The following is a 27,578-nucleotide window of genomic DNA, read 5'->3' on the forward strand; positions in this document are numbered from 1 at the left end:
GCTCACAGGCTTTTAAGACCCCAGACGCTACTCACCAAGGTAGAATGTAGAACATTTTCTTTATAAACTGTGTTATGCCAGTTGAGCTAGATGTTCCCGAGACCATGGTCCCCATAGCCCTCCTCCCAGCAGTTCCGTCCCTCAGGGAGTTTGGATGTGTTGATGGAAGCTTCCATGACCTTTCCTTATACAAGTTGTGCTGGCTTCCCCAGTACTGTGTACTGTCTTATCCTTCACCAAAGTTACCACTTATCTACTGTCTATTCAGTGTCACCCTCCCACCCCTTCCCTCCCTTGTAACCATCAAAGATTGTTTCTTTTTTGTGTGTAAACATTTCCATGAGTTTTTACCGTAGTGGTTGCATACAATATTTGTCCTTTTGTGATTGACTAATTTCACTCAGCATAATGCCCTCCATATTCATCCATGTTATGAGGTGCTTCGCAGATTCATTATTGTCTTTTATTGTTGCATAGTACTCCGTTGTGTGTATGTACCATAGTGTACCCATTTATCTATTGATGGGCATCTAGGTTGTTTCCATCTTTTCGCTATTGTGAGCAATGGGCAAAGGAAATGAACACTTCACCAAAGAAGACCTTCAAGCGGCCAACAGACACATGAGGAAATGCTCGTGATCATTAGCCATTAGAGAAATGCAAATCAAAACCACAGTGAGATACCATCTCACCCAGTGTTAACTGGCACAAATCAAAAAAAACTGGAAATAACAAATGTTGGAGAGGCGGTGGGGAGACTGGAACTCTTATGCACTACTGGTGGGAATGCAAAATGGTAGAACCACTTTGGAAAATGATATGGCTGCCCATTTTTTAATTGGATTATTTGTCTTTTTGTTGTAGAAGTGTTGGATTTTCTTGTAGATTTTAGAGATTAAACCTTTGTCTGATTTGTAATGGCCAAAAATTTTTTCCCAGTCTGTAGGTTCTCTTTTTACTCTTCTGGTGAAGTCTTTTGATGAGTGTAAGTGTTTAATTTTTAGAAGATCCCACTTATCTAGCTTATCTTTTGGAGTTTGTTTGTTATTGGTTATAGTTTGTATGCTACTAATGCCATGTATTAGGGCCTCTAGCATGGATCCTATTTTTTCTGCTATGAACTTTATAGCTTTTGGTTTTATATTTAGGTCTTTGATCCATTTTGAATTAGTTTTTGTGTATGGTGTGAGGTGTGGGTCCTGTTTCATTTTTTTTGCAGATGGACATCCAGTTTTGCCAGCACCATTTGTTGAAAAGACAGTCTTCCCCATTTGATGGACTTTGGGCCCTTGTCGAAGATCAGGTGACTGTAGGTGGATGGATTTACATGTAGGTTCTTGATTCTGTTCCATTGGTCAGTGTATCTGTCGTTGTACCAGTACCAGGCTGTTTTGACTACCGTAGCTGTATAGTAGGTTCTGAGGTCAGGTAGTGCGAGTCCTCCTACTTTATACTTTTTCTTCAATAGTGCTTTACTTATCTGGAGCTTCTTCCCTTTCCATATAAAATTAATGATTAGTTTTTCCATCTCTTTAAAGAATGTCGTTGGTATTTGGATCGGGATTGTATTGTATTTGTAAATAGCTTTGGGTAAAACGGTCATTTTCACAGTGTTGAGTCTACCTATCGATGAGTGTGGTATGTTTTTCCATTTATGTAGATCTCTTTGGGTTTCTTGCAGTAGTGTGTTGTAGTTTTCTTTGTACAGGTCTTTTACATTCCTGGTTAGATTTATTCCTAAGTATTTTTTTAGAGGGTATTATAAATGATACTGTTTTCCTGATTTCCTTTTCATCGTTCTCTTTATTAGTGTATAGGAATCCAACTGATTTTTGTACATTTATCTTGTATCCTGCTACTCTGCTGAATCTTTCTGTTAGTTACAGTAGTTTTCTTGTGGAGTCTTTAGGGTTTTCTATGTATAGTATCATATCATCCACAAATAGGGACAGTTTAACTTTTTCATTACTAATTTGGGTACCCTTTATTTCTCTTTCTTGCCTTATTGCTCTAGCTAGGACTTCCAGCACAATGTTAAATAGGAGTGATGATAAAGGGCATCCTTGTCTTTACCTGTTATCAAGGGGAATGTTTTCAGCCTCTCACCATTAAGAATGATGTTGGCCATTGGTCTTGCATAGATGCCCTTTATTTATGTTGAGAAATTTCACTTCTATATTTATTTTATGGAGAGTTTTTATCAGGAATGGGTGTTGGACTTTGTCGAATGCCTTTTCTACGTCAATTGAGATGATCGTGTGATTTTTTTTCTGTATGTGGTGGATTACGTTGATTTTCTAATGTTGAACCATCCTTGTATTCTTGGTATGAATCCTACTTGATCGTGGTGTATTATTTTTTTGATATGATGCTGAATTCTATTGGCTAGAATTTCGTTGAAAATTTTTGCATCTGTACTGAAGTCTGTATTTTAGAATGTTCTCTGAGGGCTTCTCATGTAGTGCCAAGACTGACCAAGTCTAATATTTTTCTTCTTAGCGCTTGCATTAGGGCTTACCAGGGATCTTTTGAAAAAAATGTAGAATACCAGGCCCCGACTCCACAGGTACTGAGTAGATTCAATATTGGACCTAGGCAGGTATAGTTTGATAAGTTTCCCCAGGTGATTCTAATATAAAACTTATATTAAGAATTTAATCTACTCAAATCTGCTTATTTTCTAGACCAGGGAAGGTGAATCCAGAGACACAAGGCCCTGGTCACCTGCATCCTAGTCTTGTTGTTACAAAGTGTCGTGAGCTTAGTTTGGTCACCTCTTGGCATTCATCAAGATAGGAGAGATTCGTTTGTGTGGTGTTTTGGGTTCTGTTTGTTTTTTCATAGTAAGCTAACTTCTGCCTTTATCAAGCTGGACACATACCTGCTATAGAGAGGGTTTGTGGGATTGTCTTAAATTTCTTTTTTCATTTTTTTTAGTATTTCCTGTGGTGAATGTAAGTTCTGAATTTGAAACTGTCAAGCAGGAACTTAATCTGGAGTAGTACTTATGCTTATGAGAAACAGGTGCCTTTTGGCAGTTTTTTTAAAAGTTCTTTTTCTGATATATTGCAGGGACTGTTCATTTTTCTTTCACCCCGTAATAGTTTTATTTGCTCAAATACAGGTGGTTGAATTCATCATTTATAACAGTAGCACTCTCAGATTGGTAATCCTTAAGCCATGTTAGTGATCAAGTTAACTAGAAAAACCGCATTGCTGCTATTAATCCAGTAGAGTCTAGTTGACACTATAGTAAAAAATATCATAACCTATGTGGAAAATCTGAATGAAAGATGCTTAATAGCTGACAAGCCAAGCAGTCAAGTGAAAGAGAGCTACATTTCTATATATATGACTACTGGTGACTTTTTGTTAAAATATCACAGTGAGAAAGCAAAGCTGTGGCTTGTGTAGTTTGTTTCTGAACCATAGGATAAGGGAAAAAGCCTCTAGCAAACCAGCCTCCTCCATCTCCCCAACCTTTTGAGACTGACTCTTGTTAAATTTGTAGTTTATACCATTCACTTACACTGTTTCTCTCCTCTCTGTCCCACAGGGGTTGATAGTTCTTGGGGAGGCACCTTCCCCAGAGCAGACAACAGACTTCCTTCTTCCACTTAGCTCTGAGGTGAAGACAGATCATGGGACCGATAAACTGGTAAGTATAAAAGATGGAAAAGGGGACGTGAGTGAGAATTCATGGTGAGGCCTAGGAGCACAGTTTATTTTTTTGTAACTAGGATCCTTACGTTGGCCGAAGGAAGGAAGCTGTATCCCCTTTTATCACTTGACATTTCAAAATCCAAGTTCCTGAATAGGGCAACACAAGGCCCCTTCTGCAGCTACGTAGCTGACCTTAGAATTTAAAGCAGCTCCTAACTCTCAAGACACCACAGCCAGAGCAAGGGTAGCATTATGGAATGTTATTGGAAATCGGGAGACTTAGGTGTGGCTCTGGCTTTGCTCTTTAAATTATGAGTTAGCCTAGCCAGTGTCCTTGTATTTGCAAATCAACAAAGCTTGTTGCCCTTTGTTGTTATCATTGTTAGCAGATCCTGTTGCTGTTGCTAGGGACAGACATGAAGACATTGAGAGATTGATAGTTCTTAACTGGAAAATAGTTTTAATAAAGTAAAGAGCAAAATGCGAAATTTTGCCATTATTCAAGTCTGTAATGTAAGTGAAATAGAAACCAGAAAAACAATAGAAAATGAAGAAAGCAAAAGTTTGTTCTTTGAAAAGACTAGTAAAGTTGATAAACCACTAGCAAAACTGATAAAGAGAAAAAACCAATTGCCAAATAGGAGGAATGAGAGAGAGGGTATCACTACAGATCCTGTGAATGTAAACAACTTTGGGCCAATAAATTTAACAGCAGAGGAAATATTCACATTCCATAAAAGACACAGATTATCCAAACTGACACAAAAATATATAGACTATATGAATAGCCTCATATTTATTAAAGAAATTGAATTCATAATCAAAAACTTTCCCACAAAGAAATGTGTAGATTTAGATGATTTCTCTGGTAAGGGAGAAATCATACCGGTCCTGTCCAAACGCTTCCAAAAAAAAAGGAAGGGGAATAATTTCTCAACTAATTTTAAGAGGCCAGCATAGGCTTAATAGCAAAACCTTACAAAGACATTGGAAGAAAAAAATTTTTATGCCATTATTCCTCATGAACACAGAAGCAAAAATCCTTAATACAATATTAGTAACTTGAAATCCAGCAATATATAAAAAGGATAATATATCATGAACAGGTGGGGTTTATCTCAGGAGTGCAGTGTTTGTGTAGCGTTCAAAAGTACACTTAATGGTGTTAACATAATAAAGGAAAAAACCATGTAATCATCCCAGTGGCTGCAGAGAAGGCATTTGATAAAATTTTATTGTAATTACAACTGTCAGTAAGCTAGGAGCCCTGGTGGTGCAGTGGTTAAGAGCTCGACTGCTAACCAAAAGGTTGGCAGTTCAAATCCACCAGCCACTCTTTGGAAACCCTATGGGGCAGTTCTGTTCTGTCCTATAAGAATAAAAAAAAAACTTCCTCAACCTGATCCAGGATTTATATGTAAAACATATACTTCATATTATATTCTTGGTGAAAGATGATGCATTTTTGCCTATAGTTAGGAGCAGAGATTTTCTTTTAACCTTAACATACAGACAGGAAGGTAATTATTAGTTTCCTAGGGCTACTATAGTGCTTAAAATGACAGAAACTTACTGTCTTGCAGTTCTAGAGGCTAGAAGTCTGAAATCAAGGTGTTGTCAGGGCTATGTTCTCTCCAAAAGCTCTAGGGGAAGATCTTTCCTTGCTTCTTGCTAGCAATCCTTGGCATTGTTTGGCTTGTAGATGCATCACTCCAGCCTCTGCCTTTGTCTTCACAGTGATGCCTTCCCTCTGTGTCTGTCTCTCTCCTCTTCTTACAAGGATTAGGACCCACCCTACTCCAGTATGACTTCATGTTAACCGATAACATCTTCAGAGACCCTATTTCCAAACAAGATCATATTCCCAGATACTGGTGGTTAGGACTTGAACATATCTTTTTGGGGAACACAGTTCAATCCATAACAGACACATAGCCCCATTTTACATATGCAAAATTGAAGCCTAGGAAGTTGGTGAAAGTGGAATTCCCAGACATGTTCCATTTGCAGTTTAGCACAATTACGTGGCTATGGTGCTAGTTCATGGATATGGCTGGTATACTGTTTATAGGCCAACAATATTTTGATGATTTTAAGTAAGATCATGCTGAGCGTCAGTGAGATGGGGAGCTTGAGACATGAAATAATTCATCCAGTGTAAAAAACTGATTTATTTTGAACCAGGAATAACACTTGAATTCCTGACACCCAATTAGCCTTTTCTTTCGATTTTTGAGAATTTGTCCGAAAGGGAATAACTAACCAAACTAAACTGTTAGATTTTCTAGACAAATGAATGCAGTACATTTAAGAAAATGTTATTTCAGTCAGGTATGACATGGCATTACTTGAATGACTAAATTAAAAATACATGCACAGAACATATCTTGCAGGTAGACTTTAATTTTATTCCTGACCTGTTACTTGTGTGTCTGTACATGTGTGCTTCTGTTTTTACCCCTTTACTTTCTCTCCTTTTTGGTAAAATAAATCTAGTGGACGTTAGTTTTTAGCCCTCAAGAAAAATCTACCCCTTAAGACCCCTTTATTTAATCTAGCTTTTCTTTTCTTTTAAGGGGCTCTTTGTCACAGTTAATTCATCTAAGAGAATAATGAATCGACCAGATGCCTCCTTTCCATGAATAACAAATATGAATCTCATTGCTGTGTTAATCATTTTATTCCGTGCACCTGGCCCTTTCAGTTGGGGAAAAATCGGTTCAGCAGCCCTCCTTGCTACCTCTAAGATTGCCCTAAAAGGTAATCTCCTAGAGCCTTGCTTTGGAGAGAAGGTAGATTACAGATGTGCTGTGTCTACCACTTCAACTTTTCTACTCTTTTCTTTCGAGTTGTGGGATGCTTATACCCTCGGAGTGCATCTGAACACCAAATAAAATTCAAAGGAAAGCTTCTATGATAACCCCTACTGTCTGATGGAAGAGTCTTAAGTACATATATCCTTTTTCTAGTTTCCTATTGGATGATTGATGTCTGAGCCATGCTGTAGTTTTCTGAAAACACTAATGATGTAAACCATTGAGGGTGGTAATGATGAAGCTTAAATTAGTATGTAGATTTAACATTACTGAGGCATTTGTTATTGTTTCACTACCTTATCTGTTAATGTCTTTGCAGCCTTTTGGACTGAAGGATAGTGTTCAGTTTGTCTTAAGGCAGTATGAACCTATTTAAGAAACTAAGTGAAACCATATGTATGTGAATTGTATCTCACACACCCCCCCCCCCGCCAAGATAGAACACCATTTGAAAATCTGCGCTAATATTTTAAGCTCCTTGAATATAGTCTTTTACATTTGAGAAAGCATGAGCTTAGCTGCCCAAATGCCCCACTTTTGATTCTCAGTGTGACTACAGGATTTCCCAAGGTCTGTAAGCAGATCCCTCCTAAATTTTCAGTGTCACCTCACATGACTGGGACTCGGATCCAGGCCCACACTGAAGTTCACTGTTTAGATCACTGTGTGTTTCTTATTCTCGACAAATATTTATGCTAAAGAATGTTTTTCCTGTTGACTTCAGTTTTAATTTGGGGGCTGAATTACCCCTGGAATGTTCAGGTTTCTTTTTAAAAATCAATAAAATTCACATTAAAGAGTAGTGGCATTTAAATATATACATCTGTGGGCATGAAAAACAAGACAGGCTCTTAGCCATGGTTAGCTGTGAGTGGTGTGATGACTGGTGATTTTTTGCTTTATTCTTCTTTGGACCTTTTATAGGAAAGATAAATTTGCTTCGAAATGAGATTTTGTTAAAGAATAGCAGCATTTTGTTTTGTCTTTATACAGTTCATTCTTTCATAATCCGTAAAAATAGTCAGCCCATTACTTACACATGGTGCCTTGTAGAGCATGTAGGTATATAAATCAGACCACTGCCGTAATTTTATGCTAAAAGCTAAAGTTTGTGAAACTCTTAAGATCAGCATGTCAGTAAAAAGTTCACACGGCATTTTCATGTTGAAAGGAAACTTCATCATAACTATACCTCAGACACTGAGTATTTAGGTTATTGATATCATTGCAATGATCACCTTTATTTAGATTTTTGGGAGTGTGTTTATGAAGTTATTCCTTTAGGATAGATTTCTAGGATTTAGTAAATACTTTGTCAGAGGATTTGAACATCTTTTATGTCTCTTGCTACTTAAGGCCATATTGCTTTCCAAGAGAAAATCAGTGTACAGTTTAAGGCAGTGAGTCTGTGCACCAAATTTACCATAATTTTGACAGCATTGACTAATGTAATTGTTCAAGATATCTATACTACGTTCGTTAGATGTATAGAGTATCTAGCAAGGAAGACAGAACATTTTCCCAATGTGTTGTAGCATAGTAAATGACTTGTCTGTATATTATGATCTGGCTTTTTGGATAATTTGTATTCTTAAAACTTTTACATTATGTTATCTTCCCAATGTACTGTCATTTTTTTTTTTTTTAATTTTTATTTTTTTATTGTACTTCAGGTGAAGGCTTACAGAACAAATAGTTTCTCATGAAACAGAAGTACACGTTATTTTATGACATTGGTTAACAATCCCACAACATATCAACCCTCTAACTTCTCAACCTCTTTTTTTTTGGTGAAAATACACATAGCCAAAGATACACCATTTCAAAAATTTCTACGTTCAGTGACATTGACTACGCTCTTTGAATTGTGCTGTCATTCTCACTTAAGATGAAGGCTTACAGAACAAAATAGTTCCTCATATAACAGTTACTACAAAGGTTGCCCTATGACAGTGGTTAACAATCTCACAACACATCAACAGTATCCTTACTCAACCTTGGGTTCCCTATCACCAGCTTCCTTGTCCCCTTCTGCTTTCTGGCCCGTGTCACTGGACTCCTGTACCTCGTTAGTCTCATTTGGTGTTACGGGGCTGTCCACTCCCAGGCTGAACGGTGAACCTCGGAGGTAACTTCACCACTGAGCTAAAAGGATGTCTGGGGGCCATACTCTCGGGGTTTCTCGAGTCTCCTTTAGGCCAGTAAATCTGGTCTTTTTTTTTTTTTTATGAGTTAGAATTATGCTCTACGTCCTTCTCCAGCTCTGTCCAGAACCCTCTGTTGTAATCCTGGTCAGAGCAGTCAGTGGTGGTAGCTGGGCACCATCTAGCTGTACTGGACTCAGTCCAGTGGAGGCCTTGGTAGCTGTGGACAATTAGTCCTTCGGACTAATCTTTTCCTTGTATCCATTTCTCTTCATTTTCCCTTGCTCCCGAAGGGATGAGACCAGTGGAGTATCTCAGATGGCCGTTCACCGGCTTTTAAGACCCCAGACACTACTCACCAAGGTAGAATGTAGAGCATTGTCTTTATAAGCTGTGTTATGCCAGTTGAGCTAGATGTTCCCTGAGTCTACTGTCATTTCTTGATATTTGTCTAGGATCACTCTTGGGTCTACAGGTGCTTTGGCATTTTCTCTTTGGGGGTATGGAGAGCAAAAGAAATTCAGCAATACTGATAAGTAAAATTTCAGCCTCATGATAGAGACTTTGAAATGAACTGGTAGCACTTATGGGGTAGGGGGACTTCAGAACACTCCAGAGTCAGTTTGAGAATAAGGAGCCAAAGATGAAACAGCCTTCCTATGGTATTTCAGCAACTCCCAGAGCTGACGGTTAACTCATGTGTGGCCTTATTGCCTTTGCCTCAGAGACTTCATATGATGGGCATCTCATAGCTGCCCCTGTCCCTTTTGATTTCAACTCATAGCAACCCCATGTGACAGAGTAGAACTGCCCCATAGAGTTTTCTTGGCTTTAATCTTTACGGAAGCAGATCGCTAGGTCTTTCTCCCACAGAGCTGCTGAATGGGTTAGAACTGCAAACCTTCAGATAGCAACCAAGCACTTAATCATTGTACCACCAGGGCTCCTTCTTTTGAGGCTAGTAAATAGATGATTTGTTTTGAAATAACGAAATTCAAGCTTTTTCAGGTTCTTCCCCATCTCCTTTGATTATTTTTATATTCTAAGCTTATATTTGATTTGTATAGTCAGTAGTTACTCCCTGATAGCATCTGGTAAATCACTTACTCACTGAGATTTTGATTTTTTTTATTGTCTTGTATCACGGAACTACACACACACACACACGCACGCACGCACGCACGCACGCACGCACGCACGCACGCACACACACACACACGGTTTTAAGACAAAAAAAGACTTCCTACACACACTGTGAGGTTAAGCAGATATTAACTACATTTAAATTTCCCCTTGGTTGTCCTGTTACTGAAGTTAGTATATCTTTCTTGACCCTTAGTTGAAGATACATGTTACTATGTAATTGCTTTGCTGAGCTTGTGTTCCATGGAATCATTGCGGTCATTTCAGTGTCAGTAGGCACTTATTATTTAGTCTTTTAAATATTTGGGTTCTTCCAACCCCCGAGTAAAAGCTAATTCTTTTAATTATTTCCTTTTCCTCAGTCATATAAGTCCTGTTCTTCAAGTTGATCGTCAGAAATTTTAGCTACTTCATGTAAATGAAATGTTGCTGCTTTTCAGGGAGGGGTGCTGTTGGTTAAATGTTGATAAATGTATTTTTCTACACCTTATTTAGGTTGAGTCTGTTTCTCAGCCACTGGAAAACCATGGTGCCTCTGTTATTGGTCATCCTTCAGAGTCATTGTCTACCAAATCATGTGGAACGCTGAGGCCTGTCAATGGAGTTATTAACACGTATGTTTTATCTTTCCTACTTCTTATTTGTCATGTTCAGTAGGCTTGTGAAAGGTGAGTTTGGGGCTCTTAGGGATCCCTAACCAAGACTGACACTGGTTTAAGGAAGCAGAAACATTATGACTTATACATATTTTGTATGCTTCCTACAGTAGCAAGTATATTTTAGTTAATATGTTTAATGTGTTCTCTTTTACTTAATATGACCTAAAATGGACTGAACATGGAGAAAGTTGTAGGTCCTACCATTATCAGAAGAGTTTACAGAAACTCCTCTAACAGATTAGATCCCTAAAGCCTGTTTGTAAATTTTAACGAACGTTCAAGGTATCCCTATACAAGTGAACAATACGTACACATTCCTAAAAGTCAAGTTTCATAGGAGAACTGGTTCTAAAGCATCCCATTTACATTTGTAAAAGTCATCATTTTCTCACCAGTTGCAGATTTGTAGAATTTCACTCATGTTTTTGTTATAGAAGAGACTCATCACTAGAACTTGAGTTCATTTATTGACATTTGTACTTTTCAGACATCATGCAGTTAATAGTGTGCACCCAGAGCCTCACAGATAAGTATAGACATGGAGCACACACTTAAATTAGCAGACATCAGCATCCGAGATGACCTCCTCCTTCTCTTGTTTGTGTCTGAACATTTGTGAGTAGAGGAACTTGAACCAGTATTAGAGGCTTTGTTTCCTTGGATTCTCTGAGAAGTGAATACTCTTCCCTTCCCCTTGTACAGTCTCCAGCCTGTCTTGGCGGACCACATTCCAGGTGATGGCTCTGATGCTGAGGAGCAATTACATAAAAAGCAACGACTGAATCTCATTTCTTCATCATTGGATGGCACCTGTGTGGCAGCCCGGACACGTCCCGTACTGAGCTGTAAGAAGCGGAGGCTTGTTCGACCTAACAGCATCATTCCTCTTTCCAAGAAGGTCAGTACCAGTGAGACTTGGTCATTGTCAAGCAGTGAGCCAGACGCTCAGATAGAGGTATTAGTCTCCTGCCAACTTTGGTTCACTTAACTAGTGTTTTCCAAATTGGCTTATCACCAAGGTTTCCTTGTGTGTGTGTGTGTGTGGCGGGGGGGTCTTTTAAAAAATACTGGGTTCCAGGGCCCTATTTCCTAGAGATTCTGATTGAGTAGCTCTGGCATTGGGCTTGGGAATTTTGTTTTAAAACAGCATAAAGCTCCTAGGTGAATCTTCAGCCAGGTTTGGAAACTACTGTCTTGAGCTCTTTGATAGAAGTGGGAGAGGGTACATTTAAGTGGAGCCATCAACACTTTGAAGGAAAGTCATGTGCCTTCTCACCTGCACTATTATCACTGAAAATGGTAGTATAGAATGCTTTGTCTTAGACTAAGAATCTCCATTAAAATTGCTAAATTGATGTTACTAAAGGAATGTTTGCCTTCACAGAGAAAATAGAGATTGATTCACAACTGCAGGAAACTTTTAAGTTGATTGCTTGCTGACTTTTGAAATTACAGAGTTGGATTTATTCCAAAAGTAATGAAGAAATATTCCAGTAAAATTAGTAGCATGTAGTGGTTAAGAGCATTAATTTAGAAGACAGTAAACTCGGGTTTGAATCTTGGCACTACCACTTAGTAGTTTTGTGATTTGGAGCATGTTAACCCTCCATCCCCACCCCAAGGCGTCAGATATCTCATAGGATTGTTTGAGGATTAAATGAAAATGTATGTAACATGTTTATTGAGGTATGCGGCTAATAAGTTCTTAGTAGAAGGTGGCTGTTAACTGTTATTTTGTGTTTGTTCATTCACTCATTCAACAAATATGTATTGAGCTCCTACAGTGAGCTAGATCTGTTCTAGGCACTGGGAATACGACAAGACAAAAACAAAAATCCTTATTTTTGTGAAGTACTCTGATGGAGAGAGACGGAAAGTAAATGAAGTACACAGTATGTCACGTGGCAATAAGTACTGTGGAGAAAGGTACAGCAGAGAAGGGAACTGGAAGTGCTGAGGAGTTTAGATCAGAGTTATGGGGGTTGAGTCTTGAGACATTCTAAGGCTTAGAGGTGTGAAAAACTCAGCAGGAGTGAATAGTGAACTGTAGAAGAAAACTAGGAAAGTGTGGTATCCTGGAAGGCAAGTGAAAAAACTTCCTGAGAGGAAAGAGTGATCTGTGTTGGGTGTGCCAACAGTTCAAGTAAGATGAGGGCTGAGAGTTAATCATTGGATTTGGTGGGGTCAAGGTCACGTTGGAGACCTTGGTGAGCAGTTTTGCTAGAGGAAAAATGGTGATTGGAGAAGGTTAAGGAGAGAATGTGTAGGGGGGAGTTGAGAGAGCCATATAGACAATGCTTTCAAAGAATATTGCTGTAGAGGAGAGAGAGAAATAGCCTATTTGACTAAAGGGGACTTTGTCTTAAGTTGGAGCTATTACAACATATTTGCTAATGAAGAAACTGGCAACGAAGGAGGGGAGAATTGCTGGAAAAATTAATATTTGAACACTGAATTTTCAGTGATTCACCTGTTTTATTCTACTGTACAACCGTACTATATAACTTTACCATAATCTGTTTAAAAAGAAAGTATTACAGTGGGAATCTGTATGATTTCTCTCCTATCTGTTCCTCAGAAAACCCGTTGGCCAGTGAGTGGATTCCAACTCATAGCAACCCTATAGGACAGACTAGAACTGCCCCATAGGGTTTCCAAGGCTATAATTTTTACAGAAGTGGACTATCATATCTTTCTCCTGTGGAGCAACTGGTGGATTCAGCCTTTCAGTTAGCAGCAGAATGCTTAACCACTGAACCACCAGGGCCCCTTCTATTCCTCAGACTCTGCCTAAAATACCAGAAGTATAAAAAATAAGATATTTTGTAGGTTTATTACATTGACATTTGAGTCTCTTAATTTTTTATTAATAGTCATATAAATATAAATTATTTTCTGAGGGATTGAAGAGTTACTGGAAAAGCAAGAAAATACATTATCAGGTATAAGAAAGATAGTCATTGGTTATGCCCTTGACACTTTTTACGCTGAGTGCTTTTACACCAAAATAAATACATAAATAAATGAAAAAGTCCAAAAACAAAAATCTCATAGAGAAATAGTGTCCTTCCTCTGTTTTGGTAATTTGCCAGCCACCATGTCATGACATCTAGGGGTATTATAAACATTTTCTAAAGTATTTGGTAGCCTCCTGCATTTTGTTTTGAACCATGAAATAGCAAATTTTTCTTGTTGATTTTGACAGTAGTTTCTTCTGGTCCATGCCTTAAAACTAATGTACTTTGAAGGTCCATATAAAATTTTCAAAGACGGTTCGAGGAGAAGACATGTAAGGCAAACTAAAGACCCTTTGGTTTCAGTGCCGTTTTCTAAAATAGAATCATCCTGACATACACAAAAGTAAGCTGCGTGGAAAATAAGACAAAGAAATAAACTAGTTTGGAAGATAAACCATTTGCTGGGTATAGCAGAAATGCTCAAGTTCTGCCAAAGTTGGCGTCAGAGACCATTCCCTCCACCTTGATTGCTCACTGTCTCATGTGGTTCCTTGCTTATGATGTATCCTTGATAATATTTGCTAACAAGCAAGCATCTTGCCTTCCAGCATCTTGAGGTGCTTGATTTGCAAAGCATATTTATTTGACAGAATTTTTGAGTGCCTCCTGTGTTGCAGATGTTATTCAAGCACCCAGTATTCAGTGGCAAAATGCTTTCCCTTCTGGAGCTTATTTTCTAGTGGCGGAACTGGGCAGTGGAGAAGTTACAGCTAATTCATTTTCAGATATTGGTAAATGGCAGTGATTTCACATTTATTGTGGTAAGATTTACTTTCAGTTTTCTAAAGAAAACAATCTTATTAACAATAATCTTATTAACAATAACAATATGTATTTCTGGATTAATTCCAGTTACCTTTGTAATCGCCCCTTCCCACCCCCAAAAAAGGATAGGTTCTGGTATATTTACCAGCATATAAAATGTTTTTTTTTTTTTAAAAAAATTGTCAATATTACTGGCTTACCTACTCATTCCAAAACCAAATATAATACTCAGTTTAGGGATCTCATTCTGTTACTGTGTTTTGATCATGACTGGAAATTTATTCTATCAAGTTCAACCAGCGTTTCTGGAATTAGAATATATCTTACAATTGAGATGTACATTCAATGTAGTAACACGTTTCTTTTTGCTCCTGAACGTCTGTTTTTATATCATTGATATATCTTACATGCAGCAGTTAGAACAAAGGGTTCAGTAAGAGAAACTTGTTGGAAATAAAAATGAGACCTATCAGTAGATGATAAAGGCCTTGAATGCCCAAACTGTTTATTTGGATCTTATCCTCTATATTTTAGGTTTTTGAGCTAGCTATTTTTCAGGAAGATAATCTGGAAGTAGTCTATGTTTACGATGGATTGGCACAACGGAGATTGGAGGCAGAAAGACTAACAACAGTAATCCAAGAGGAAGTAATGACTTCAGATCTCTAAAGCTCTGAATATGGAATAGGTTTTAAAGGTAGTCCTAAGGAAGAATCACTAGGGCTTGGTGAGTGAATTATCAGTCAGCGTTGGGAGGACAGAGAGCTTGGAGAATGAGTGATGTTGTCCTCCTCGGAAATTGGGAAACCTCGGGGAGAAGATGGGATCCTCTTGTATACCACAATTTCATTGTGACATTAGGACAGATAATTACAACTTGATTATATTGCAATTTACTATGCATTTCATCACTTTAGGGGTCTGGTACGATAGGTGTTAGTGAATAGCTTTAAGCCAGTGAAGAGAAACACTCAAATGGAAAACTTTTATAATATAAATGAACATCATTATTTGACGTTCATTTCTTGGCCAGAGACCTACTGCTTCTGAAGGAGATGTTTATAGCTTAATCTAAAATACTAGTTTCCAGATTTTGAGATTTCAGATTAATAAAATTTTAAAAATAAATTTGTTTCTTTTTATTTTGTCAAGTTATTTTTAAATTAAATCATACTACAAATAGTATTTTAAAAAGAAAAGAATGTAGTTTTATTAATAATTTGCTACAGTGTTCTCATTCTCAGTTTACTGTGGACCATTGGAGACGTGTACATAGTCTGGCAGTGGGAACCATCAGTGTTTGGGAATGAATGGTTGAAAAAGCTGGTTTTGTTTTTGCTGATAGCCAGTTGAACAAGTAATGCCCGTGTTTATTAACGTACTCTTGAAATTTTTGAATTGGCCTTAATAGCATTTCTTTTTAATTTTTTAAAATAGCATTTCTTATAAAATGGTTTGGCAGTATCTAGCATGGTTTTAGAATTTTGTGGTCTCTGTGTTGGAGTATAGTTGTATCATAGGATTGCTTTGGGTTAAAATTTAAAGTTGGCTTTTGTAGAATTCCCAGTGGTTCTCCACCTCGTCCCACTGTATTTACTCATTGTCTCACACTTGACGGATGACATTTACATATAGGGCCTTCTCTAAGGAATGTACCCAGATTTTCTGTGAACATCAGCATAGGTAAAAGTGTTGAGTTATACACCATTCTAGACTTCCTAATTTTAATCTCACCTATTTAAATCGAGTGTCATGACATTTGTGGTTGAGGACTGAAGAACTAAAATTATTATGAATCAGTATTAAAAGTGAATAATTTGGTGTCAGATGGGCTGTATTCTTTATTGACAGGAAGCTTTCAGTAGTAGTCAGACTTTTGGGAAGGAGCAGGTGTGCTATGTGGAAAATTATAGTTCCTGAGGAATTAAAACTACCCAAAGAGTACTCACTGAGAAATCACCCAGTGCTTAGAACTATGATCTCTCAGTTTTTATATTTGCATCAAAAAAAATATGCGAAATAAATTCTGAAAGGTTGAGATAAAAATAAAAGTAGAAGCTCTAATATTTTATTTCTTCACATTAACGGATCTTCAAGAGCCAGTTGTGGGATACACTCGGTCATAATAGAACTGTTATATACCTATGAAAATGCCTTCAAATGCTAACAGTGGGTTAGGTAAGCATTGATTTTTAGGTGCAGAAATGAAAGCAAAGCATTACAAACCATCCTCAAGCCAAAAGATTTTTTTTTTTTTTAAATACTTTGGACTAATAATAGTCTATGATTAACAGAGAATGATGAATAGAACCTTAATTTGAGAGAGGAATTCTACCTTAAGTATTGCATTGGATTTTTCATGGAATATTTCTTACTTCAGAGAGGACTGACGTCATTACAGTATTAAGGGAACATGGAATTTCTCCGTGTATCCAAGTCTTCTATCTCTTCATTCAGTTCTTAAGGTTTCCTATGTTTTTGATATTTCTGTTACATTGTGAATGAGATCTTTTCTTCCATTATATTGTCTCGATGTTAGTTTGAGCGCTGTTGGTTTTTAAATATTTATTTTGTAATTGAACATTTTTCTGAACGCTTGAACAGTTTTTCAGTTGTACCTTTAATTTTCCAGGTAGGCTGTCAGTCCTCAGCAAATAATTTGACACCTCTTTATACACTTCTTACTCCATTTCCTTATATAGATGCACTTTCAGAACAATGTTAAAAAGTAGTTGACCATAGTGAGGCGTGCTTGTCTCACTCTTGATGTTAATGGCAATACTTTTAGTAGTTCATTTACTATCTTTGATGTAGGATAACTTGTTAAAATGAATTGGGACACTTCATCTTTTACAGTGTTCTGGAAGAGTTTAAAGATTTTTGAGAAACTACCGTTTTCTTTAGCGTTTGCTGGAACTTAAGGAAAAACCTTCTGAGACCAGCACCTTTTTCACAGAAAATTGTCAGACTCATAGATATTTTCAAGATATACTCATAGAATTTTATAAAAATAGTTCTTGATTTTTAAACCCTTGTATCTGTGGCTATATCCACTTCTAGGTTGTAATTATATTTAATTGTCTCTCTTTTCTTGGTTAATCTTGTCAACAATTTTTCTGTTTTATTGGTTGTTTCAAAGATTAGTTCTTGGCTATTAATTTCTTCTTCCTGCTGCCTTCTCTCTCCCCCCGCCCCCAAATTTTTTAGAATGCTTATTAGCTTATTTATTTTCTGTTCTTTCATATGTGATAATAAAAGCATTTAACTTTTTCAGTTTTCATTTGAGTGTTGTTTTGATGGCATTCCACAGCCTTTGATGTGTGACATGTTCTTATTATTATGATTTGTAAATTGGCTTTGAGTTCTTTTCCCAAGAGTAAAGAATTGTCTAAATTCTAAATGGTTAGTTTTTTTCTTTAGAAATTATGTCCTGTTTGTGGCTTGTAGCCTTTGTTTTTATAAAATAACAATTCCTGTCCCAGTAGTAGTTTTGATTTTGTCTTAAATTGTACCTTTTCTTTCTTTTTTATTGCGCTTTGGCTGAAGGTTTACAGAGCAAATTAGTTTCTCGTTAAACAGTTAATACACATATTGTTTTGTGACATAGGTTGCCAACCCCACAACATATCAACACTCTCTGTTTTTCAACCTTGGGTTCCCCATTATCAGCTTTTCTGTCCCCTCCTGCCTTCTTGTCCTCACCCCTGAGTTGGTGTGCCCATTTAGTCTTGTTTTATTTTCTGGGCCTGTCTAATCTTGGCTGAAGGGTGAACTTCAGGAGTGACTTTAGTACTGAGTTAAAACAGTGCCATACTCTCCATGTTTCTCCAATCTCTGTCAGACCAGTAAGTCTGGTCTTTTTTTGTGGGTTAGAGTTTTGTTCTACGTTTTTCTCCAGCTCTGTCTGGGACCCTCTATTGTGATCCCTGTCAGAGCAGTCGGTGTTGATAGCTGGGCACCGTCTAGTTGTGCTGGACTCAGTCTGGTGGAGGTTGTGGTAGTTTTGGTCTATTAGTCCTTTGGACTAATCTTTCCCTTGTGTCTTTAGTTTTCTTCATTCTCCCTTGCTCCAGATGAGGTGGACCATTGGAGATCTTAGATGGCTGCTTATAAGCTCTTAAGACCCCAGACGCTACTCACCAAAGTAGGATGTAGAACATTTTCTTTATAAACTATGTTATGCCAGTTGCGCTAGATGTCCCCAGAGACCATGGTCCCCAGTCCTCAGCCTGGTAATTTGGTCCCTCAGGGAGTTTGGATGTGTCTGTGAAGCTTCCGTGTCCTTGCCTTGGACAAGTTGTGCTGGCTTCCCCAGTATTGTATACTGTCTTCCCCTTCACCAAAGTTATCACTTACCTATTGTTTCTTTAGTGTTTTCCCTCCCTACTCCTCCACTCCCTCATAACCATCAAAGATTGTTTCTTTTTGTGTGTAAACCTTTTCATGAGTTTTTATAATTGTGGTCTCATACAATATTTGTCCTTTTGTGACTGACTTATTTCACTCAGCCTAAAGCCCTCCAAAGTCATGCATGTTATGAGATGTTTTACAGATTGATCATTGTTTTTATCATTGTGTGTATGTACCATAGTTTGTTTATCCATTCATCTGTTGGTGGGTTAAATTCCACCTTTCTTGATTCTGATACTATATGTATATGTATTCTTTTTGCATTTTTCTCATCCATTTACTTTTAGCATTTTGTTTATGTTTTTTGAAACACCATGAAAGCAGATTTTGGTTTGTTTTCATTTAACCTTCTGAAATTTCTCTTTTGTTTCATTCATATTTAAACATGCATTTGGTTTTCTTTGATCTTATCCTGATGTTCTGGGGTGTTTGTTTGTTGTTGCCAGTGACTTTCTTAACTTCTGCCTTTTCTAAGTGAACTTTTTTTTTTTTTTTCTCTCTCTCAATTTGGGAAGCATATGTTGTTTTCAGTTTTACTTAGTGGAGTTCAGAATTGTCCCTCTGTATTTTCAGTCTTTATTAAAAATTATATAGGATCTTAAATTCTTGTTATATTATCTTTAAGGATTAATTTTGTATTCAGTTTTAAAACCAGATAATACAGTCATTACTTAGGCTTATTTTGATTACAACTGCTTTAATTGTTCACCAAAAGCCTTTCTTAAACCTTCACATCCCCAATTTTTGAATTCTTAATTTGGAATTATAGTTCTTTAATGATTAGAGTGGAGTCCCTGGTTGATGCTTGGCTGCTAATCGAAAGGTTGGCGGTTTGAATCCACCGAAAGGTGCCTCGGAAGAAAGGCCTGGTGATCTACTTCTGAAAAGTCAGCCATTGAAAACCCTGCAGAGCACAGTTCTGCTCTGACACACATGGGTCGCCTTGACTGGGAATCGACAGTTGGTTTTTGCTTAACGATTAGAGCATAGTTTCAAGTAATAGATTTTCTTTGTTCCTGTCCTGAGAATGACCTTATCTTGCTTTTATATGCGAGAAACAATTTGACCATCTTTCAAGCTCTTAGATCGTAACCTTTCTCCTTCCAAGCTCTATTCCACTGCTTTGTTTTTGTTTTTGCATAGAATCAAGCAGATACCAATCTTATTTTCAGTCCTTTTTATAGAAAACTGAACTTTATCTAATTGGGTACATGTGAGTTTTTGTTTTTACTTTTTTTAAAAAAAAAAAAAAAACAGTTGCCATTGAGTCTCTTCTGACTCATGGCAACTCCATGTGTTTCAGACTAGAACTGAGCTCCATAGGGTTTTCAATAGCTGTGATCTTTTGGAAGTAGATCACTAGGGCTTTCTTCCGAGGTGCCTCAGAGTGGATTTGAACCACCAACCTTTTGATTAGTAGCTGAGAACTTACCCATTTGCACCACCCAGGGACTCATATACATCCTCGTATTTAAGTATTTCTAGGATGTGTCTAATTGTAGCTTTTCTGTTTTGTCCTAGAACACAGGAAGCCCATTCTTTACTCTGCACTGTCCGATATGGTAACTACTATCCCTGGGTAGTGCAAACGGTTAACAGTTGGCAGTTTTGAACCCACCCAGAGGTGCCTCTGAAGACAGGGCTGGCAATCTGCTTCCAAAAGGTCACATCCTTGAAAACTCTGTGGAGCAGTTCTGCTCTGTACTCATGGGGTCACCATGAGTCCAAACCCAGTTGAGGGAAACTAACAGCAACATTCACATGTAGCTATTTAAATTAAAACTAACTAAGGTAAAAATTCAGTACTTCAGTTGCACCAGCCATATTTCAAGTTCTCAATAGCCACATGTGACTAATGGCTACTGTATTAGGCAGCACAAATACAGAATATTTCTATTACTGCAGAACTGCAGTGTGGCGTGCTATAGAGTTCTTTGTTTAGCTCCGTCAAGGTTTCTACTATAATATCTTTGAATTTTGCTTTGTTTAAGTTTGTGGTTGTCTTTCTTTAAGTACACCAATTACTTAAATGTTGTTATTTTCTGTCCTTTGTATCTAGCTCATAGTACCTGCTTCACAGCATTGTTGTGGTCATTAAAATAAGTATGTGAAGTGATTGGGACAGTTTAGGTGCACATAATAGGTGCTCCAGTGTTAACTGTTAACTTCTTTCTCATTGTTTCCATCTTTTTGACTCCCCCATAGTACAAAGGGAGAAGACAATTAAATTTGCTACTCACCTCTTATAATTTTCTTATATTGTCAGGTGTTACCTTTATTTCCTCTTAAGTAGATATTTGTGGGTGTGTGTTGCGCGCATGTGCGTGAACATGCGCTCTGAGTGAAAGTTTACAGCTCAAATTAATTTCTCGTTAAAAAATGTATACACATACTGTTTTGTGACATTGGTTGCATTTGACAGCACCCTTTCCACCCTGAGTTCCCTGTGTCCATTCATCCAGTTCCTGTCCCTTCCTGCCGCCTTGTCGTGCTTTTGGACAGAAGCTGCCCATTTGGTCTTGTATATTTGATTGAACTAAGAAGCACATTCCTCACGTGTGTTATTTTTTGTTTTATAGGCCTGTCTAATCTTTGTCTGAAAAGTGGGCTTCAGGAATGGTTTTGGTTCTGGGACAGCAGAGCGTCTGGGGACCTTAGTTTCGAGGGTTCCTCCAGTCTCTGTCAGACCAGTTAAGTCTGGTCTTCTTATGTGAATTTGAATTCTGTTCTACGTTTTTTCCAACTCTGTCCAGGACTCTTTGTTGTGATCCCTGTCAGGGCGGTCGTTGGTGGTAGCCAGTCACCATCTAGTTCTTCTGATCTCAGAGTGGTGGAGTCTTTGGTTCATGTGGTCCTTTAATCCTTTGGGCTAATATTTTCCTTGTGTCTTTGGCTTGCTTTATTCTTTTGCTCCGGGTGGGACGGGACCAATAGATGTATCTTACATGGCTGCTGCCAAGCTTTTAAGTGAGATGTAGAACATTTTCTTTATGAACTATGTTATGCCAATTGACCTAGATGTCCCCTGGGACTATGTTCCCCAGGCCTTTTAAGTAGATTTTAATACTGTTACTGTGAATTCAGATTTTCTTTTTTTTTTTTTTTTTTTCCAGTTTATGTATTTTCTTTTTATGTCATCTTGTTGCCCTTCATTTTATCGTGTTATTTTATAAAAGAGGCCATGTTATCTTTTACTCTATTGAAAATGCTGAAAGTTTCATTGTTTGGCCAGATTTGTGTGATAGTTTTCCAGAAATATATTCTCTCTGAATTTCTCAGATTTGCTCTTTTTCTCTTGTTCTGCAGTATTTTATTCGGAGTCCCATTGGTGAGGGGTTTTTTTGGTTTGTTTTTACCCCCTTGTTCTTAATAAATAAGCCTATATGTCCAGACTTTGGAGCCCTGGTCACGCAGCGGTAAAGAGCTCGGCTGCTAACCAAAAGGTCAGCAGTTCGAAGCCACCAGCTGTTCCTTGGAAACCCTGTGAGACAGTTCTCCTCTGTCCTATAGAGTCGCTATGAATCAGAATCGACTTGATGGCAACGAGTTTGAGTTTGTTTGTTTTTTTTTTTTTGGAGCGGGGAGTATCCAGACTTTGTGTTTATCACCGGAAGAATTTAGTAGTAACTGGCCTTTATTCCTTGTCTTTGCTACTGATAATGGTGGTCGAATCCTTTTCTCAATTCCACATTTTTAAAATATTCCACATTTCCTAACAAAAGACTGTGTGTGGGTGTATCTGAATCTGTGTCTATATCCTGTTTGTTGACTTCAAGCTTCTAAATTTAACGTGTATCTTAGGCTTATTAATTGTGTTCAAATCTTCTGTATCCTTTGGTCTGCTTTTTACCTGTTTTTGTGGTTTATCAGTTTCTCCTTGTAGTTCCTGTTGACCAGTTTATGTATCTGCTCTCCTATTGTGTCTAGTATGATGTCACGTTCATCTGTTGAGTTCTTAAATTTCCATACGATTCTTTTTTTTTATGTATTTAAGGCCTTTGTGATCTTTTCCTCCAGTTTTCTTCCATATTTTCCTGAACATATTAATCAGAATTACCTTAAAATCCTTGTCTGCTAACTCCAAAGTCTGGATCACTGCAGATTCGTTTTTGTTTTGTTTTCAGTATTGTGTGTTTAAAAAAAAAAAAATTGTTGATGCTCTGATGATATCTTTCTCTGTAGAGGATTCACCTTTTATCTCTGGTAGGTGTATAGAGGAGGCCAAACAACTTAATCCATTTAGAGACTGAGCTGAGTTGTGGCTTGGTTATAGTTTTGGTAAGGTTCTGTCCATCTCTGGTTTGTTCTTAGGGCATTGTCTTGTTTCTCACCCATACTTCCAGCTGAGAGTATGGTGTGTTGACCAGTGCCCTTTCCCCAGCATATCCTGAACTTGAATTCTAGTCTCCTGATCAGGGTGAGACTACCAAAAGCTCCTTTCTACTTTTCAGAGGCTATTTGCTTAACTTCTTAGCCTCCTACCCTCGCAACTTCAGAATTTGGCAAATGCCTTAGCAGGATGGGAACCTGACATATATCATGCTTATTTCCCTGTCCTCTTTTCACTGGGAATGTGGCTCTTCAAGTCTCTTAATGTTGTCCCTCTAGCCCTTCAAAACTACTAAAAGCTCTGCTCATTTTTCTGTCCCCAAGTGGTGGCCCTCTATTCAGGCGCAGCTCAAATTCTAAGCATCTTTTCCAGAATCTGCGAATGCCCCCAGTAAAGAAGCAATGGCAGAAAGTGAGCTCACCTCCATGGTTCTTTCCTTTCTGGGATCTTAGCTCCTCAGCATTGTCGTTGTTTTAGCATATCTCTGATATCTTGATTTTTTTTTTTTCTTAAATCTGGCTTTTCTAGTTGTTCTCAGTGAGAGTGCTGGTTTGACATAAGCTATCTAACATACACTTTTTCCTTGTAATTTATTTATTGAAAAAACTGGGTTATTTATCCCATAGTTTCCTGTGGCTTGCATTTTTCTGACTGTATTCCTGCAGTGTTATTTTCTTGTCTCTTGGCATATCTAGCAATTTTTTATTGGATGCTGGACATTTAATTTTACGGGGTTGAAGCATGTAGGTTATGTTATTTTCCTTTAAAGAGGCCTTCTGTTGTAGGCAGTCAAGTTACATTAGGTTCAGTTTGTCCTGCCAAGGCTTGTTCTTAAGCTCTGTTAAGGCAAGCAAGTAGAAAGTAGCCTACTTAGTTTAGCTCAACTTCTAAAGCAGGACCTTCTGGGGTCTCTATTGAGTGCCCACACCCCCTCTTGGCTAGTCACAATTCAGAAGCCTCCCAGCCTGTGTGAGCTCTGGAAACCATTCAGCTCACAATTCCCCAGTTGCTCTTTGTCTGACCTTATGAGGTTTCACCTTATGCATGCAGCACAGATTGAGGGGATCTCATGAAGATTTCTAGAGCTCTTTCTGTGTAGCTCCCTCCTCTCGAGAATAGTGCCTTGAAGTTTCCAGCTACCTTAGCCTCTGAACGCTCATCTCTGTTTCCTCAACTTGGTGAAACCACTATGCTATGCTTGGATCCCTCTCCCTGCTCTGCAGTCTGAAATGGGCTTCCAGGCAGAAAGCCAGGGCAGTCATAAAGCCTGCCTCATTTGTTTCCCTTGTCGCAGAGATCTTAGTCTCTGCTGCCTACTGACCAGTTTTCTAGTTTACTTCCAGAAGGTAATCTGGTCACTTTTACTCCATCATGGCCAGAAGCAGAAGTCCTGTGGTGTCATTGTTGTCTTTTCCAATGTTTTATTATGAAGTTATTCAAACAACACAGCAAAGTTGAAGGAGTTTTACAGTGAGCACCTGTATACTTACCTGGATTCTACAACTAGCATTTGCTGTGCTTGCTTTATATGTCCATCCATTAATCCATTTTAATTTTGGTGCATTTCAAAGTCAGTGCTGTTCTTCTGTCCCCTGCATTTCCTGAAAACTGGTAGTTAGGTGTAGTGGCTGGAGCAAATTCTGATTTGAATTTTTGGCAGGAAAACCCAGGTGGCGTTGTGTTCTTACATCAAAAGATGCAGAATATCTTGTCTCTCTTGTTGTTCTTATCAGCCACTAGTGATCATTGCCTGGACCCAGTATTTCATTAGGAGTTGAAGAACGGTGATATTCTACTTGTGTCATTTCTATTTTATTTATTAGCTAGAATATGTCCATAAAGAGAAAGTTGCCCTTTTCAGCTGTTCGTTTTACACTGAGGTTTGTACAGAAAAGGGCATGATTGGTGTTTATTTCCTTTTATTTACCAGTTTTCAAAATAGTAAATTAGTTTCCTGCCATCCTCCAGGAGCAATCAATGAGGTGTATGTATCATTATGAACTCATAAATTGAAACATATTTGGAGTATTTCAAACCATTGTAGGGTTTTTTTTTTTTTTTTTAAATGCTCAAGTTGTCTAATCTTTGCCTAGTGGAAGCCTCTTTAAGCTTGCTCATCAGTCATTTTGAGCTTTCTTATTTCCCACCATTAATATCTAATCAAACTTGTGCCTTAAATTCTTCCAGGAGTGAACATCATAATTTTAGCTCATTGGTTCTCAACAATTTTGCCCTCCTCCGATCCTCCCCACCACCTACCCCAGGAAGCATTTGGCAGTGTATGTAGACATTTTTGGTTGTCACAAAGGAGGGGAGTGCTACCTACATGGATAGAGATTCCAGGTGGAAAGACCCATTATCTAGAAGTTTGCCTGTCATGTTGGTGAAGTAGCAGGGAAGCCAGAGTGACTGGTATAAAGTGAGCTGGGAGAGTAGCAAGGAAATGAAGTCAGAGGGGTTGGGGGTGACAGATGGTATAGGGTCTTATGTGTTCCATTTGTAAGACTTCGGCTTTTATTCCTCATGAGATGGCGAACTGTTGGAAGGTAACAAGTAGAGACTACCATAATCTGACTTTGGTTGTAAAACAAGATTGTACTGAGACTGTTAATTAGATGGAAGACCAGTTAGAAAGCTGTTGAAACCCATATGGGAAAAGATAGTGGCTTGGACCAGATTCTGGATATATTTAGAAAGTAGAACCAACAGGATTTTGTGATTAGATATTGGATGTGAGAAAAAGAAAGGAGTTTAGGATGAGTCCAGTAATTTAAGACTATGCAACTAGAAGTTGGGGAAGAGCAGGGGCTCAGTTTTGAACATGTTAACTTTTGAGATGCCGGTTAGACATCTCATTGGGGATCTTCTTGAGTAGGCAGTTGAATTCGTTGATTTCCTTATATTGAATAATCTTAATGATCGGGAATAAACTCGTTCTTGCTCATGCTAAGTTGTTTATTGTGAATATTTTTTAAAACATAAATGGATTTATGCATACAATTAGGCAGCTTGTTTCAGTGAGAGTGTGTGCATGTCTTTGTGTACTTAACAAGTATATCTGTAGGATAAATTCTAGGTGTGGATTCATGCAAAGGGGGAATGAATTCAGTAATTTTAAAGTTGTCCAAATTGTCCTTCACAAAAATTCCAAAATTTTATCCTTTAATAATGGTGTTAAATACATATTTTACATATTCATAAGTTTTTATTTATTAATATTTTATTTTATAGTTTTTCATTCAAAAGTGAGACTGGTATTTAAGTTTATATGTGTACGTATACCATTGTCAGGTTTTAAATCAAGATTTTACTACTTTCCTAAAAGGAACGTAGAAGCCTTCCTAATTTATTCCAGCATCAGTCATTTAAATTGAATGGGAATTACCCGTTCTTTAATTTTTTTTTTTTTAGCCTTTACTAAGGAAACATTAATCTGAGCCCCTGTCTTTTTTTTAGGTATGTATTTTGTTTGCCCTTTTTAGATGTAATGCAAAAACATATAGAATTTAAACGTTATAGAAATGGGTAATATATACAACGAAAACCTTCCCTAATGTTCACACCCCACCCCGCCACCCCCCGTGATAATCTAATCAACAGTTTAGGGCACACGCCTCCTTCCTACTTTTCTTATTTCTGCATATTATCAGTGTGTTATTTGGATAACATTACTATGCCAACATAACTTGGCAGTAGTAGATCTTGGATATTTCTCTAGGGGCTTATAGAACCTTAGCTTATGCTTATAGAATGTTCCATTTTAGTGATGATTTTAAAGATTTTTAAGATTTTGAGCAAGACTTTTTCTATTATATTGCTGCCTTGCAGTTGTTTTTAATATCATTTCTTTCTGAGACTGTATTCTAATTCTATATGTTTACATTTTTTCCCTCTTTCTCTTCATTAGGCCAGTGTTATAGTTTATGTAGTTAATTATCCACCCTACTGATGATATGAGTATGGAAAGGAAGAAAACAAAAACTCCCAAAGAACGGTCGTTAAGTTTGTCATTTCTGGCATGTATTTCCTCTTTTGGTAATTTCTGCTTTTATCTTTTTTTGTTGTTGTTGTTTATTGTTGTTTAAGTGAAAGTTTACATTTCAAGTTAGTCTCTTATACAAAAATTTATACATACATTGTTACGTGATCCAGACCGCTCTCCCTATACTGTGACAGCACACTCCGCCTTTCCACCCCTGATTTCCCATGTCCATTGAACCAGCTTCTAACCTTCTCATCTCACCTCCAGACAGAAGCTGCCCGTTTAGTCTCAGGTATCTGCTTGAGCTAAGAAGCACACTCTTCACAAGTATCATTTTACGTCCCACAGTCCAGTCCAATCTTTGAAGAGTTGGCCTTGGAAATTATTTTAGTTCTGGGCTGATAGAGAATCCAGGGGCCATGCTTTCCGGGGTGCCTCCAGTCTCAGACCATTAAGTCTAGTCTTTTTACTAGAATTTGAGTTCTGCACCCCACCTTTCTTCTGCTCCATCAGGGACTCTCTGTTGTGTTCCTTGTCAGGGTGGTCATTGGTGTTAGCCGGGCACCGTCTAGTTTTTCTGGTCTCAGGCTGATGAAGTCTCTGGTTTATGTGGCCCTTTCTGTCTCTTGGGCTACTACTTTCCTTGTGT

General features: G+C 37.8%; 1 protein-coding gene across 2 annotated transcripts in view; it reads left to right on the forward strand.

Moving 5' to 3' along the window:
• Positions 1-27,578, forward strand: part of KANSL1 (KAT8 regulatory NSL complex subunit 1) — a 184,066-nt gene that overhangs the window by 139,626 nt on the left and 16,862 nt on the right. For both annotated transcript variants that reach the window (XM_004374250.2, XM_023729392.1), the window contains 3 exons: positions 3,557-3,658; positions 10,262-10,380; positions 11,128-11,323. In XM_004374250.2, coding sequence (XP_004374307.1) covers positions 3,557-3,658; positions 10,262-10,380; positions 11,128-11,323 — 417 coding nt within the window. The remainder of the gene's footprint in view (positions 1-3,556; positions 3,659-10,261; positions 10,381-11,127; positions 11,324-27,578) is intronic.

Source organism: Trichechus manatus, unplaced genomic scaffold (assembly GCF_000243295.1).
Source record: "Trichechus manatus latirostris isolate Lorelei unplaced genomic scaffold, TriManLat1.0 scaffold00028, whole genome shotgun sequence".
Taxonomy (NCBI): domain Eukaryota; kingdom Metazoa; phylum Chordata; class Mammalia; order Sirenia; family Trichechidae; genus Trichechus; species Trichechus manatus.